A 16,578-nucleotide genomic window follows, 5' to 3' on the forward strand; every position below is an offset into this window, starting at 1 on the left:
ACTTGTTGAAACCATTGAAATGCCCACAAATATGCAGGGAATGGCTTTCTTATTGTGCCTGTGAGAAGAAGATAGAGTGCAGAAAACTGCATGTAATCAAGTTCCTTTCCATACACCAATTTGCATGCTGTTTGCATCTAATGGTTAATAGCTGGAACACGATTCACAACGGAGACTACTATCTTGATATGCTCTCACTCTAAAAGGAAAATGGAATTCCAGATTCAAAATACAGAGATCTTGCTACATTCAACAGGTGTTGATTTTTTGTTATCCATTAACATTTTGTCGTGGATTTAATTTCAATGCAACTAATTTGATGCAAGATTCTTTTTAAGGTCAAGAAATAATGCTTGCCAACTCCTTAATTGCTTAATGAAGATAGAAAGAGTGTGTGACTTGTTTGCCCATCATACAGATTCAAGTAAAACATGAGAAATCATCAACTAATATAAGAATATATTTTTTTATCATCATATATGAGTTGAAGGAAAAGGTCCCAAGTATCACAATGTATTGAGTCAAAGCAAGCATCATAGACAGAAATAATCATTTTTTCATAGATAAAGGTAAAAACAAATGAAGTAGCAAAATAAGAAGTTGGATTGAAAACTTTATTTGATGAATGGCCTAACCAACTGTGATATACAAAAGGAGATGTTTGACTGTGATTAACAAAATTCAAAACATATTCACAAAAATTCAACAAAGAAATGGAAGAAGCAAACAAATTAGTACAATGTTGTGTGGTAAATGTAATTAAGAGATCATCCACTTATAAGCATACTAGCAAGATGTCAACCTTCACATATATCCCATGCTCCATTGAACATTTGAGAAATCCTATCTATAATAGGAAGGTGTTAGTTCTCTTGTTTCAATGCTGTCATATGTAAGATGGGACAAATAAACTCCCTCTTCCATTGATCCATTAAGAAGGCATATTTTACATCAAAGTCGAATAGTTGCCGGATTTTAGAACTAGTAAGGGCCACCATTGATTTCATTGTTTAAGCCTTACCATACGTGTGTATACATTCAAACAATCTAAGCCAAGCCTTGGCAATAAATCTTTTGCCATAAGTCATTCTTTATGCTTTGCAATTGGCCATCATATTTATTTTTTACCTTAAGAACCTACTTCAAAACTACAGGGTATTTATTTAGTGATAGTTATATACTAATTTCTAGGTCTTTGTTGTAATACCTTAAATTTAATCTCAAATATCAAAATTTAGAAATTTGGGAGAAAATAAAGTTTCATTCAAAAAGGTTTTTCCCATACATAGTTCGTTAAAATATTCAAAATAAGAATGGGTTACAAATTGCATCAAATCATTATTACAGGATTAATTCAATTACATTATAGTTCAAATAAATTTCTAATCCTATAGCAGTTTCATCCATCATTCACTGAGTCCAGTGTTGATCGTTTTGGTCACCTGAAAAATAAATGTAAGGGTGAGTACTTTACACTACTCGACACACAAACAATTAAACATCGAGTCTCACACACATATTTCGCATGATTCATAATACCTTTTACACAAGTATAATTACAAACAATAAGATTCAACAATTTATTTCAATTCACGACCAATGCACTCACGGCACCAAAACATTTTACACGCGTGCACTCACCGCACGCAGCCACGCTCACTGTGATACTATGATAACAGATTCACACCATGAACGATCACCGGTTACCCCCACCTCACGGATACCGGGTGGGCAGTCACGAGTCACTCGGTTAAAGTAGTGGTCAGAGGTCTAGTTGGGAGGAGAGTGTGTAGCCTGTGGTGCACCCACGCTCACTGTTGGCGTCACCACCACTCTCTCTTCTCTAAGGTATTTCTACCTTCCTCATCTTCCACACCTCTAATGTATCGATGAACCATTCACAGCATCTCTCTCTTCTCCAAGGTATTTCTACCGTTCTCATCTTCCACACCTCCAATGTATCGATGAACCATTCACAGCATCATTACAACGGCATTTATCATGGCCCATTCACACATATTTCCAATTATACACAATATTCATGTCCGCATATGGCACTCAAGCCCACATCCATCAGGCTCATACTCATTCACAGCATACGGCACACATGCCCATATTCAAATCACTACTTGATGGCATTTCACAATACACCATCACCCACGATGGGTTCAACTATCTCATCATTCATCACATTGTATTTATTGCACAACAATTTTCATCAACACATTTTTCTTACCCTCTACTATCTCAGCCACATTGCAATATAAACAATAAATCATACACAATGAGATAGGGTAGAGTCCTTCCTTATCTCGGATTGAAGACTCACACACGGATTAACAAAGAAAAGGGCTTCCCACACGAATTTCATACCTAAAACACATGGAAAACTCCATGAGAACTCAAAAAATAGAAAAGAGGGACAAAAATTGAAACTTTAACCATTAAAACTCACCTCTAAGCGTTCCCAACACAAATCCAACTTTCAATCTAACTCACGAGAGGTTTTGGAGGCAATTTAATCGGTGGAATATGATTTGGGATTGAGAGGATCGAAGAAATTTTGAAAGTAGATATGAGAAATGAGTTTTCCCAACCCTAAACTCCTTTAAATCCCTTTCTGGTCACGACATACTCGCTACAGCAAGACATTCTCACTACAGCGAGGCTCGCTACAGCGAAAATCTCAGAGAGGATTGCATTCTGGTTTCTGTAGAATCTCGCTACAACGAGACTGCACCCAGAAATGCATCCTAAACTATCGCTTTGTCACTACAGCGATGGACTTCTCACTGCAGCGAAAAGGCGACAATTTCACGCCTTCCTCCCAAGGCCCTCTCGCTATAGCAAGAACATCCTGCATCAGATACTTCACCAAATTTCAGTCTAGTTCCAAACATACACATATATTCTCATCACCATATATATATATATATATATATATATATATATATATATATATATATATATATATATAATCGCGTATTTATCCATATGCATTCATACACATCATCATTCAATATTCATCACGCACTGAAGTATACATTCCAAAATTCATTTATATATAATAATAATACTAATAATCAATATTACAAAAAGTCGAGGTGTTACATTTGTTCCACACAATAGCATTTAATTTCTCTTTCATTGCTTCCTTTCGTTTGTTGCTTTCTTAAAATCTCATAATCAAGAACACTTCCTCCAATCCTTTTTCTAAGAAATAAAATTGAGTATTTTCTTTATCCTAGTTATAAAAAATATATGATATATTTAAAATATATTAATTGCTGAATTTTTTTATACCCTTCTTTTATTGTTAAATGTATTTTTATTTATTTTTTACTATTTAAAGGGGTTAAAAGCTCAAACAAAAAACAAAAAAATACAGAGCTCATCTTAGAATCCAAGAGCCAAAAAGGTCCATGCCTAGGGGGGATACAAGGAAGATGGAGTATCCTCAAAATTGAAAAAAGGGACCAACTTTTCAAGACTTATTTTAGCGAATCTATCAGCATAATTGTTCATTTTCCTACATATGTGGCCAAACTTAATAAATTTAACACGATTCAAAAGATTCCTAATCCCTTGAATCAAGGGATACAAGGGATGAGTACTGAACTGAACATTTAGGATTGGACAAGGCATATTTGGAGTCACTATCAACCCAAACAGCTTTAACACTTTTACATATAACCAATCTTATTCTCCATGTAAATGGCCTAAAACTTTGCTTCAAAAGGAGTATAGAACTGAATCTGACCATAGAACCTAGCAATGAGATGTCCTTGGTAATTCCTCAACAGGCCTCCACAAGCAGTCAATCTCTTAGCTATAGAAACTACTCCATCAACATTTAACTTCATTTGACCAAAGATAGGAGGAATCCTTAACTAACTAATCCTACGATAACCTTGAGTGGTTTTTGGAAGAGTTTCAATGGATAAATAGAACCTGATTCTATTTTTTGTTGACTCTTTGGTGATGACCCAAAGTTCTTGACTGAATCTTTTCCTCAACCATCAGGATATGTTCTTTCTAACCTCAAAGAATGTGCTTTACCGCTATTAGAACATTAGCTTCTCTTTGACTCTTTCCTCTCTCTTCTTCTCTTCTTCTCTCCTTTCTCTTCTTCTCTTTTTCTTTTGTTTCATCTTATTTAAAAAGTCTTTCAATTCTCTATCATTTTCTGTGTCTCCCAATGCTCTCTCTTGTTTCAATGCTTCAAGTCACATAGACCCTTTTAACTTTAAAGCATGAGAGATGGGGCACATGCACTTCCTTTTCCATTGATCCATTTAAGAAGGCATATTTAACATCAAAGTCAAATAGTTACCAGATTTTAGAACTAGTATGAGCTACCATTAGTTTCATTGTTTAAGCCTTACCATAGGTATGTATACATTTGAACAATCTAAGCTAGGCTTTTGCAATAAACCTTTTGCCATAAATCATTCTTTATGCTTTGCAATTGGTCCATCATGTTTATTTTTCACCTTAAAAACCTACTTGAAAATTGTAGTGTATTTATTTAATGATAGTTATACTAATTTCTAAGTCTTTGTTCCTCGTAATGGCATTTAATTCTTCTTTCATTGCTTCCTTCTTTTCATTCGTTGTTCAAGTTATTTATTTGATACTCCCTTCAATCCTTTTTATAAGAAATAAAATTAAATATTTTCTTTATCCTAATTATAAGAAATTTATGATATATTTGAGATATATTAATTGTTGAATTTCTTTTATACCTTTCTTTTATTGTTAAATGTATATTTATAAGATAATAATTATACTAATTATATTATTTAATATCATGAATATTTTTAAAATAAAATTTATATTTATAAAAAATATAACTAAATTAATTATTTCCCTTAACCCTAATAATTTAATCTTTTGTTTCTTATAAATAGGACTAGAGAGAGTATCATTTAAAGTTATACTTACTATTCTAAAATTATTATAGTTTTATAAAAATAATTTAATTTAAAATATATTATTTATTAAAATAAATTTATAATATAAAAACTCATTATGTATATACTAACTATTTATATTATAAATATGTTATTTTTACACTCTTAAACAAAATTCAAGTAATTTATATTTATAGCATAAATAAAATTTGTCAATGATCTTTCATCGTATGCATCAAGTGTATTGAATTATAAAAAATAAAAATATTTAATATTTATCATCAAATAATTAAAATTTTATTTTATCTATACCATATATGTCTTTTTTTTGGAAGTCATTTTGTTTGAGCTGAAGAAAATCATTAGAAGCAATAAAGTTCTTTCTCTAAATATTAAACTTATTAAATTATTTAAATATAAATAAATATTTTATTTTACTGTTTAAAGTTATAATATGCATACACTTTTCAATATTTTACAAGATACTTGTTATAGTACTTATAAATTTAAAAAAAAAATTATATTTTTTAAATTGATTGATTTGTGCTGAAATTTTTAAACCCAAGGCAATGTTTTGAGAGATAGGAGCTCAGAGTGAATGAAATTTGAAAAATAAGTTTGCAATATTGCACAACCAATATAACCATGTGACAACCTCTTGGTACTAGTGAGCTATTCACTATTAGCATTTGTGCAATAGACTAACCTGCTGTGACCTGTCCCCATGAATAGTTGTAGCAGGAAAACCATTAAGACACAACCAGTGTTCCAGTGAATCAGCTCCCTTCTTTGTCTCCACAAATACTAAAGTCAATGCTTGAGTATTAATATCTATTATATATTTAATATCTTTTTCAAATAAACTATTAATTTTTAATATCTATTATATATTTAATATAAAATTAATTATAATAATTGCTCTCACGAACACAAAATATCTCATAAATTACAAGGCACTATATAAATTATCATTTTACAATTTTATTTTTAGGAAAATTAATTTGCAACAAAAAAAATAGATTTTTAAAAAAATAATTTGAATGATTTAACTAGAGAACGGATCTAACGAGAGAAGTTTTTTATAAAGATTAAAAATTTTAAGAACTCAGATAATTGCTTTAAAAAATTACATAACTTTTAAAAAATTCATATACATTTTATATTTTAATCTTAACTATTTATAATAAAATATAATAATTAAAAGTTATTTTTGTCTTAATTTTATCAATTGATCTATATATATATATATATATATATATATATATATATTTTTAATTAAAACAATTAAGATATATATTTACTTTAAATTTTATGAGAATTGGACGGTCAAATCTTACTTTTGTTTGAGGAAATATTAAATCTTTTAAAAAAGTTATAGAAATTGAAAAAAGAGAGTTGATGTTTGCATAAAGAAAATTTAAAATGGGAAGAGAAGAAGGGGTTGAGGAAGGAGAAAAGGAAAGTTGGATGAAAGAAAATGAGACTGATAAAAAAAGAGAAAGAGGTTAGATGGAAAAAAAGGAGACTGAGAGAAAGAAAAAAGAGGACTTAAGTGGAGGAAAAAAAGAGAATGAGAGTAAAGAAGTAAAAGATTTGAATGAAGAGAAAAGCTTGATGAAAAAAAACTAACAAAAAAAATTATTGAACTAACATTAAAAAAAACTTAAAAAAATAAAAATAAAACTGAACCATAAGTTATCACGCAAAGTAAAATATATTTATTTTTATAATAAATTTATTTCTAAATCATCAATAGCTTAATTAAAAGATTCAATTTTATAGTATTATAATTGCTGCTTTTTCTCATATTTGACGGATATTGTAAAACACTATTATTTTCTTTTTATAGTATTTTTATCTGTATTTTTTAATTAAAATAAAAATTAATGGTGAAATTATATATTGATTAAAAATTATCAATATATTACTAAACTAGTAAGTTAAAATATGTATCAAATTAATAATAAAATAATTATGAATTGATATTAGAAAAATAAAAGAATGTTGTGCAACACAAATTTTGGGAAGCGAAGAAAGGCAGCAAAAGCTCCCACCAGGCAGCAACTACGCCACATAAGTTCGAATTTTTCTCTTTCTTCTGTCTATGGTTTAGTCTGTGTCAGTCACTTTCTCTCAGTAAAAAACATACGCAGTGTAGAATATTGAATGTCTTCCCCACAGACAAAATCTCTAATTTTCACAGCATCTCAATTAAATTATTCTCTTTTTAGTTACAATTAAATTAATCTTTTCAAAATATAATTCTACTAATTTTTAAAAAAAATTCTCTTTTGAGAAATATTGTAACGTATTATTTTCTTTTTATTTTAATAATTAATTTTTTAATAAAAATTTATTATTTTCAAACACAGCTGGCTAATTAATAGTTTTAGGTGCAGCTTATTTCATTACTTAAGTAAATTATAAAAATAAGCATAAATTTAAAGGTTTATTTTTCTTATTCAAATAATATTATATTTATAATTTAAAATAGTTTATATTATTTGATCAAATATATTAAAAATAACTAACTAGAAATATAGAATATATTAATATTATATCAAAATACATTTTTCTTATAACATAATTGTCTATTGCAAGAAAAAAATTAGTTTAATTTCTTTCACTTTTTTATATTTCTTTCAACCCAAACAAATTTTTTCCTTTCTATTTTTTCTCCTAAACCTAACAGTATTTTAGTTTTTGGTTGTTATAATTTTATTCTATTTCAATTTTGATCCCTCTAGCATTTTAGACATTATTTCCAAAATTGTTTTTTTAAACACATATGTTAAAATATCGTTAATAACAGTGAAAATAAAATAAAAATATTTAATAATTGAATGGTTTGACATAAGAACAAAAAAAGTTAATAAAAATTCACCAATTTAAATGAAATAATAATAATAATAATTAAATTATATTAAAAATATTCATAAAATATTAAAATTTTAATTTTATTGTAATCTTTTTAATGGAAAATATTTTATTTTTATAATATTTTTTAAAAATAAAAAACTTAAAAAGAAAATAACCTCTGCTCGTACGTCCTCCTTCCTCTCTTTTGTTTCTGTTCACTTCTTCCAAATTAATTTTTTTTAACTAAAGAAAAAATCTCTTCCCAAACAAACATTATTATTATTATTTATATATTTTCACGTCGTCTCTCTTTTTTTTTTTTTGTTTCCTTTTTATTTTTACATATCTAAATTAGCGTCAGGGCAGATGAGTATACATTTTTTTAAAAATAATATAAGTCAAAAATATTTTAAGAGAAATAGAAAATATATTTTACTCTAAATTATATTATTACATTAATTTTAAAAAATTCAAAATACTATTATAATAATTTTTACTAAGATTTTGACAAAAAATAACTCACAGAATAATATTTATTAAAAAAATTAATGAAAATTTTCCAAAAGTTAATTCGATAATATTTTACATGTTTGAATGGTTTAATTGAGAAGTAACTAATACGATAGTACTTTTTCAGCCTATTTGCTAGCTGTTTTGAAAAAGAAAAAAAAAAGAAAAAATCTCACAAAAAACTGTGCATCTTGAAGTGTGTTGCTTTGGTTTCGCCGTTAATACGAACAAGTGATGCAGCAACAGAGTTAGCACCTAAGCATGTATAATGTATTTTCCTCAAAATATTTATTGTTATTTAACTCTCACAATTTTCATTTTGATCCCAAGTTTTGGCATGTAATTATTACTGAGTGAATATTTTAGTCATTCAAATTATGATTTCTTCCGATAAATAGTTTGACTTTTAGAATAAAGGTTATAAAAAAAAATTGTAGCAGGCCAAATTCTATGAAAATAATCTATCTAGTTAATAGAAATAAAAGAAAATAGTGTTTGTCACCTTTCATAATAATAAAACCATTATTAGGCAGATTTAAAGTTTCTGCTACAACTATCAGGATATTTTTACTGATTATTATTCGTAAAAAAAATTAATTAATTTTTTTAATACTATAGCTAAATTCAGTGCATCTAAAACGAAGAAGCTTTATTTTTTTCAGTATCTCTCGTCAATAATGAAAATTATGAACATCAATCACTTCAATAATTAATTTTATAAAAATCTTATTTTAGTTTTTTAAATTACTTGTTTTGATTTTTTCTCATCATTTTTCATCGTCACTTTATTTTAAAAGGATTAAACTTTTCATTTTGTAAAATTAGAAATTTAAATAATTTTTTTAAAGTCAATATTAAAATGATGACACTTATAATTTAAAAATATTAAAATAAATATATAGCTAAGGCTAAAATACGTTTCTAGTGTTGAGATTTTAGCAAATTTTTTGTTCTAGTTTCTTCAAACAAATTTTGTTTGTTTTACTTTCTATTTTTTCAGAAATTTTTGTTTTTAATCTCTAATACTGGTATGGTCAATTGAAATAATGTCATGGGTTAGTTTTTGCTTTGAGCACGAGAACTTTAAGGATTAAAAACTAAAATTTGCTAAAACTTGAGGAGCCAAAGTATATTTAAGCATCTAGTTAATTATCAATTTTCTCTTAGTTCCCTGCTAAGGCCTACTTGTCACGATTAATGGTTGTTCAAGTGCTACATGGTATTGCTCCTCAACTGAACAAACTTTTTTTCACCTCACATTAAAATAATCAAAACGATGTTTCGTATGTATCTTCCTACTTCTTAAAACACATGCACAGCTGGGTCCTCCTTCAATGTGTTTAAAACTCCGTCATGGATCTGTAAAGTTGCCTCCAATAGAAAAAAGAAACAAATAAAATAATAAAGAAAAGGTGACAGCTTTTTTATTTATATATTTTTTAGAATTATTCTGTCACACTTATATGTAGACAGATTAATACATATTAATTCCTCTATATATGCCATTGTTTTTCCTATGTTGTCCAAACTTGGAAGGAAGTTATTGCAGGGTCTCCTCCAAAGCCTTTATTTTTCAGTTTGAAAAATAAAAATGGTTCTTTTAGATTTCTAAGAGCACTTGTCATGGATCTAGAACGTGGTATTCTTCAAAACTCTGCTAAGGTGAATTGGGCATGCTAAAAATGTGACATTTTTTGTTGTTGTTGCTTTGAACCATGTAAGTGTTGAACTAGAATAATGTCGGTTTTCTTTTGTTTTTGTAGAAGAAAGAATCATGGAAAACGGTTCTGACACTGGCATATCAGAGTATTGGAGTTGTGTACGGAGAGATAAGCACTTCACCACTCTACGTGTATAGGAACACATTTGCTGAAGATATTGGTCACTCAGAGACCAATGAAGAGATTTATGGTGTTTTGTCTTTGGTTTTCTGGACTCTTACATTGGTGCCTTTGGTGAAGTATGTGTTGATAGTGCTGAAAGCTGATGATAATGGTGAAGGTGGCACGTTTGCACTCTACTCTTTGCTGTGTCGCCATGCCAAAGTTGGCTTATTGCCCAATTGCCAAGTGGCTGATGAGGAGCTCAGAGAGTACAAGAAGCACAGCTATGGTGTAGCACCAGAGAGAAGCTTTGCCTTTAGACTTAAGTCCATGTTGGAGAAGCACAAGGTCTTGCAGAGGATTTTGTTGGTTCTGGCTTTGATCGGGACTTGCATGGTGATTGGTGTTGGAGTCCTTAAACCTGCTATTTCTGGTGATCATCAGTTTTATCACAAATCACAATTTTTGTTTGTTTTTGTTTGAAATGTGTACTTTTGGATTTTGGGGTCTGTTAGTCACACTGAGTTTGAATTGAATGCAGTTTTCTCGGCTGTGTCTGGCTTTGAGCTTTCAATGTCCAAGGAACATCACAGATGTAAGTTCATCATCAAGACTTAATGTTTCTGGTAATGGCATGTTTTTATTCATTTAAGACATGGAGATGGGTCATCTTTGCTCAATTTTCTTGCCTAATGGTCAAATGGAGATTTATTTTGACCTGAATCTCTTTTATTTCGAAATTGTTATTTTAAGAAGTATGCAGTCCATTCCGTAAAGAGATCTTTTTATTTGTCAATAGCTTTCTTTTGATTACTTTGCTAGTAATTTTATCTCCAGTTGTTTATGTGCTCATTTCTATGCTTGCTGGTGTTTCTTAATAATCAACTCGGGAAGTTTGTAATGAAATTTAAATAAGGACAAATCATGATATTGTATATTCTGTCCTCTTTCAGGGTGACCTTAATTTGTACCTTGAAAGTTTAAATCAGATGGATAATCACATACAAGGACCTCCTGCGATCTGGCTGCATGCTTGTACTGTAATCTTGCACATAAAATTATTTGGGCAATGTTTTTAACATGCAAGTTAACAAGAAGTTTGATAATTGGGTGGATCGTGAAATGATGATTGCAATTTCTAAATAATAGATTCATGGTGACTTTGTAAATTTGACTTGGGTCTTGGCCAGTTTTAAAAAAGGCTGTGATATGGCTTAATTGATGTTGCAAGAATGAAAAAGCTTAATGCAAATTTTCTTCTAAATTTTGACTAGTGCAACTTTTATGGTGTCAGTGGAAACTCAAGTGAATCATTATTCCAGTTATGGCAAAAGCTTATAGATTGGGTTTTCCTTACTGGCAATCCCCCAATAGCTTATGATATAACTTAGTGAGTTTATAAAACTGCATTTGTTGGAGGTAGGTAGGAGGGAGAGGGGAAATTGCTTTGATTTTCAGTTAAGTATTAGTAATTAATTTAAGACATCAATTGAAACTAGAATTACATGTGAAGACATAATTTCTCATCATGATAAAGGTTTATAGGGATCTTAAGATTTTCTGCATTATCACTATAATACTGCTATCATATCCAGCTGTGTTGTTACTATCTTTAGAAACAATTTGTGATGATGTGAGAGGTGGAGAGATTGATTATTAGATATTGTCAAAAGCATGGCTGGACATAAGTATATAGATGGATCTATTTTAGTGACTTGTTGATTCAGCATTCTATGACTTTTATCTGACAGGGGAAATTGCTTTTGTCATATTGTTTTTGCTTCCTAACTTTGGATTGGGACCATCACATGACTAAAGTAGACAAACATGTGTTCATCACAAATTTTTTATATTCTTAAGAGAAAGGATAATTTCATATATAAGAAATTTTAAAAAAATTGTTGTTTCTCTACAATAAGTTTGTGACTTGCCTCAATTTATGTTTGCTTATTTTATATTTTTTGTGCTTACATTTGCATTTAGAATTTTGATACCACTCTTCTCCTTTATGTGAGACATGTGACACATGACTCACTGACAGTACTTCTAAAACTTGACAGATGTAGAAGTTCCAGCTGCATGCATCATATTGATAGGCTTGTTTGCCCTTCAACATTATGGCACACACAGGGTTGGATTCTTGTTTGCTCCAATAATTTGTACATGGCTCTTCAGTATTAGTGCCATTGGTATATATAATATATTTTACTGGAATCCTCATGTGTACCAAGCACTTTCTCCATATTATGTTTTCCAATTTTTAAGGAAGACTCAAAGAGGAGGTTGGATGGCCCTTGGTGGAATTTTGCTATGCATAACAGGTCCATTTGTTTGCTTGGTGATTAACTTGTATTTTACGCCAACTTTCCTTTTTTCTAATGCACTCTTTCTATTTTACAGGATCAGAAGCCATGTTTGCTAGTCTTGGACACTTTTCACAGCTATCAGTCAAGGTATGCTATTTATAATTTAGTTTCTGTTGACATAGGATTGGTGGCTGATCTACCTCATTGTAGAAAGATTAGTATACCATGAATTGATATTTGTATCTGAAGGTTGACATCTTGAATTTCACTCTGGTTGCATCTGTTTTTTAAGTTGGGTCACTCACTCACTCCTAGCAGCACTGTTGTTTGAAGTGAAATTATGATTTGTAGCAACTATGTCACCCACATTCCTATGAGGGATAGATGATATATATACAGTGATTTATTTGGTGTGTCTTCTTGCTTCTTTTTCTATGCTTTTGACAGACTTCAAATTTCTCATAGATTTGTGCAATGTTAGAAGCATACTGTATACATGCTATTCATTTATTTCTATTAAAGTAGTGTAATATAGCCAGAAATTAATTGATAGAATTTAGTCAAATTTTACCTGGACTCAAGACCCATCCAAGAGTCAGTTACATGCAATGCTAAAATATTTTAGCTCCTACTCTTTTAAATTTTCTGAGTATTTCAAATTTTAGAACATTATGATTACCAATTTTATAGGCATTAGATATGGATGAATTTTTGTGAGCTTCTTTTAGCCAAGAATCTAGATCTAAAAGCTAAGCGAAATCTACCGGAGTGTCCTTGTTCTCTAATCTGCATCACGCTTTTTCTTGTCACCGTCATACTTTTCTACTTTATTCCTCAAATATTTTTCTAGTTCCACCGGAACTTTATTCTATCCCCCCATTCAAATCCAAACAAATTAATGGTAGACGTTTTATAATGCCTTATTGTTGTTATTTGTTAATAATTTTATAAGAAAAAAAAAAAAAGGAAACACTACTCAAATCGTTTTTTAATTATTATGTCTTGTTCTTTAGTTAAATAGATTTTGGAAATCAATATTTTGTATTTTGTCTGATAAATGTTGAAATTTCTGCAGATTGCTTTCACCTCTTTGGTTTATCCATCTTTAATTCTTGCATATATGGGGCAAGCTGCTTATTTTTCTAGACATCATGATGTTGAGCTGGAGTATCACTTTGGTTTTTATGCATCCGTGCCAGGTAGGAAATACAACTTTGTTCTTTCTGATAGGATGCTAGATGAAAATGATGGAAGGGCTCTATAATCTAATTGGAATATTTCACTCGTGTTCTTTAGAGAAGTTTAGATGGCCTGTTCTGGTGATAGCCATATTTGCTGCAGTCGTTGGAAGCCAAGCTATCATAACTGGAACATTCTCAATCATCAAACAATGCACTGCATTAAGTTGCTTCCCGAGAGTTAAAGTGGTGCACACTTCATCCAAAATTCATGGACAAGTGTATCTCCCTGAGATCAACTGGTTGTTGATGCTCTTGTGTCTGGCTGTAACTGTTGGTTTCAGAGACACTAAGCTTATGGGAAATGCATCAGGTTAGATCATTATTACTATTATGTTGTTACATCAATATTGAAGCAATTTTATAAGGAACCACCTGAATTAAGAGGATGGCATTTACTGGAATATGATATTAGCATCTCTTTGTTATTATAACTTTGATCCTTTTTATAAGAAACAAATAATTAAATCATCAAGATCAATAAAAAATAGTTATATGTCAAAAATATATACTGTATTTTAGAAATGCCCATAATATTAAATAATTTTATTTTTTTTTGCTATTATATTAAATAGTTAAATTGGTGACTTATATATTAAATGAATGAATATATCCACTTATATGGATAATGAATAACTGTCCCGTTAACACAAATCTAATAATAAATAAGGGTATAAAAAGAATTAAGCAATTAATGCATCTGAAATTCATTTCTTATAATAAGGACAAAACAAAATTACTGATAGTTGTTTTCCATAAAAAAGACTGAAGGATGTATTTGAGTTGGATCACAGCACAGCAGTCTTAGTATTATTAACATATGTTTACGTCTGACAAAGTGCGCTGTGCACAACAGGTTTGGCAGTTATTTCAGTGATGCTGGTCACCACGTGTTTGATGTCACTGGTAATTGTAATCTGCTGGGACCAGAATGTTTTCCTTGCAATTGGGTTTATTCTTTTATTTGGCACCATTGAGGCTCTCTTTTTCTCAGCTTCTGTAATAAAGTTCTTTGAAGGAGCATGGGTGCCAATTGCTTTGGCATCTATGTTTCTATCTGTCATGTGTGTTTGGCACTATGGCATTCTCAAAAAGTATGAATTTGATGTTCAAAACAAGGTTTCAATCAACTGGTTACTAAGCCTTGGCCCAAGCTTAGGCTTTGCTAGAGTACGTGGGATTGGCCTTGTACACACTGAACTAGTGTCTGGAATTCCTGCTATCTTCTCCCACTTTGTAACAAACCTACCAGCATTCCATCAAGTCCTTATTTTCCTATGCATCAAGCATGTGCCAGTTCCACATGTTAGGCCTGAGGAACGGTTTCTAGTCAGTCGCGTAGGTCCAAGAGATTTCAGAATCTACAGGTGCATAGTGAGATATGGATACCATGATGTCCATAAATATGATGATAAGTTTGAGAAAGATCTTGTGTGCAGCATAGCAAAGTTCATACAAGCAGGAAGTGCTACTAATAGGTGCAACTCTTCAAATGTTGAGCTTGAAAAGGATGGCAAAATGGAAGTTGTTGGAACCTATTCTAGCCATCCCATTTTGATGAATACGCATGCTGCTGAGGATGTTGTAGACTTAGCTGACACATTAGAGCTAAGGGAGATAAAGTCAACCAAGATGATCCATCCAAAGAAAAAGGTTAGGTTTATTGTGCCAGAGAGTCCAAAGATTGACACTGATGCAATGGAGGAGTTGCAAGAGTTGATGGAAGCCAGGGAAGTTGGTGTAGCTTACATTATAGGACAGTCCTACATGAGAGCCAAAGCAGGGTCCAGCATGCTGAAGAAGTTAGTTATTAATGTTGGGTATGAATTCTTAAGGAAGAATAGTAGGGAGCCGTCCTATGTACTTAGTGCTCCTCATGCATCATCTTTGGAAGTTGGAATGATGTATCTAGTTTAATTTTGGTTACACAAATGAGGTAGAGTAATCATGTACATGTATCATCTTGTAGAGTAATCATGTACATGTTATCACCTTGTATGCATAGTCCAAGAGCCACCACTTACTAAGGGGGCTAAAGAGGTAGTGTAGAAAATCTTGTCTTGACCATTTTTGTTCCACTAGATCATTAGCTCATGTCTCCATCATCATGATCACCATTAGGGATGGTAACAACCTATCCGCAATAGGCCTGAGCTAGGTCTGGTCAAGCCTATTATTAAATAAGATAAGTTCAGGGTTTTTTAAAAGTTTATTTAAATAAAAAAAGGTTAAGTTTTTTAATTATTCAAAAAGCCTTCTTAACTTAAGAGCAATTGTAATAATTGTATTAAACTTTTAGTATAAAATATTTCAAGATTATATGCTTATTAATCTATTTAAATTTTAAAGACTGAAGTCTATTTATTGTTAGGCTATAAATAAGTTGATTTATTTTATTATTCAATTTTTTTTTTATTTCTCTTAGTACTTATTGAGAAGTTTATCCACACTAGATTCAAGAAGACTTTTGAGATCTAATTTAAATAAACTTATTAATATTTGATTCAAAAAAAAGAAAGTTATTAATAAGCAATTAAGAGAATAAAATGAGATAAATGTATTAATTTTTTTATTAAAATTAACTTATTTACTTCATTTTTTTATATAAGTTTTCTTATTTAAGTTCTTCAAAAGTTAAGATATGTAGCTTGATTTTAACTTCAGAAAGAAGTTTGATTCATTTTACTTCTTTACCTTTTTTTACTTTTATTGAAAAATATGCTATCCCAAATTTTTGTCTCTAATCTCTTACTCCCTAAACCACAAAAATATATTAAAAAATAAGTTTTAATATATTTTGTGGTCAAGTTACTCTTTTAAAAAGGGTTACGAAGCTTTTTTCTTTTCTTGCTGACTATTTCTCTCTTTTTCTTTTCTCCAAAGAAAGAATCACTACTTAAAACTACTAAATGAATTTGTAAAAGAAATT

The 16,578-nt window shown here is 30.2% G+C and overlaps 1 protein-coding gene across 2 annotated transcripts; it reads left to right on the forward strand.

Annotated features, from left to right (window-relative positions):
- The first annotated feature begins 9,905 nt into the window (after positions 1 to 9,905).
- Positions 9,906 to 15,566, forward strand: LOC113858874 (potassium transporter 6-like). Of its 2 annotated transcripts, none has more exons than XM_027491660.1 (8): positions 9,906 to 9,944; positions 10,049 to 10,538; positions 10,647 to 10,700; positions 12,166 to 12,426; positions 12,506 to 12,558; positions 13,487 to 13,610; positions 13,708 to 13,962; positions 14,506 to 15,566. In XM_027491660.1, the coding sequence occupies exons 1-8, from the start codon at positions 9,906 to 9,908 to the stop codon at positions 15,564 to 15,566; spliced, it is 2,337 nt and encodes a 778-aa protein (XP_027347461.1). The 2 variants fall into 2 exon arrangements, with proteins under 2 accessions (XP_027347461.1, XP_027347462.1); XM_027491661.1 differs by having other exon boundaries at positions 9,906 to 9,938; positions 10,046 to 10,538.
- The last annotated feature ends 1,012 nt before the right edge of the window (positions 15,567 to 16,578 follow it).

Source organism: Abrus precatorius, unplaced genomic scaffold, assembly GCF_003935025.1.
Source record: "Abrus precatorius isolate BTA unplaced genomic scaffold, Abrus_2018 Scaffold2, whole genome shotgun sequence".
NCBI lineage: Eukaryota > Viridiplantae > Streptophyta > Magnoliopsida > Fabales > Fabaceae > Abrus > Abrus precatorius.

Coding starts and splice junctions, on each gene's coding strand:
- LOC113858874 (XM_027491660.1), top strand. CDS start 9,906: ATGGATCTAGAACGTGGTATTCTTCAAAACTCTGCTAAG. Junction 12,559..13,486: donor TTTCACAGCTATCAGTCAAG/GTATGCTATTTA, acceptor AAATTTCTGCAG/ATTGCTTTCACCTCTTTGGT. Junction 13,963..14,505: donor GCTTATGGGAAATGCATCAG/GTTAGATCATTA, acceptor TGTGCACAACAG/GTTTGGCAGTTATTTCAGTG.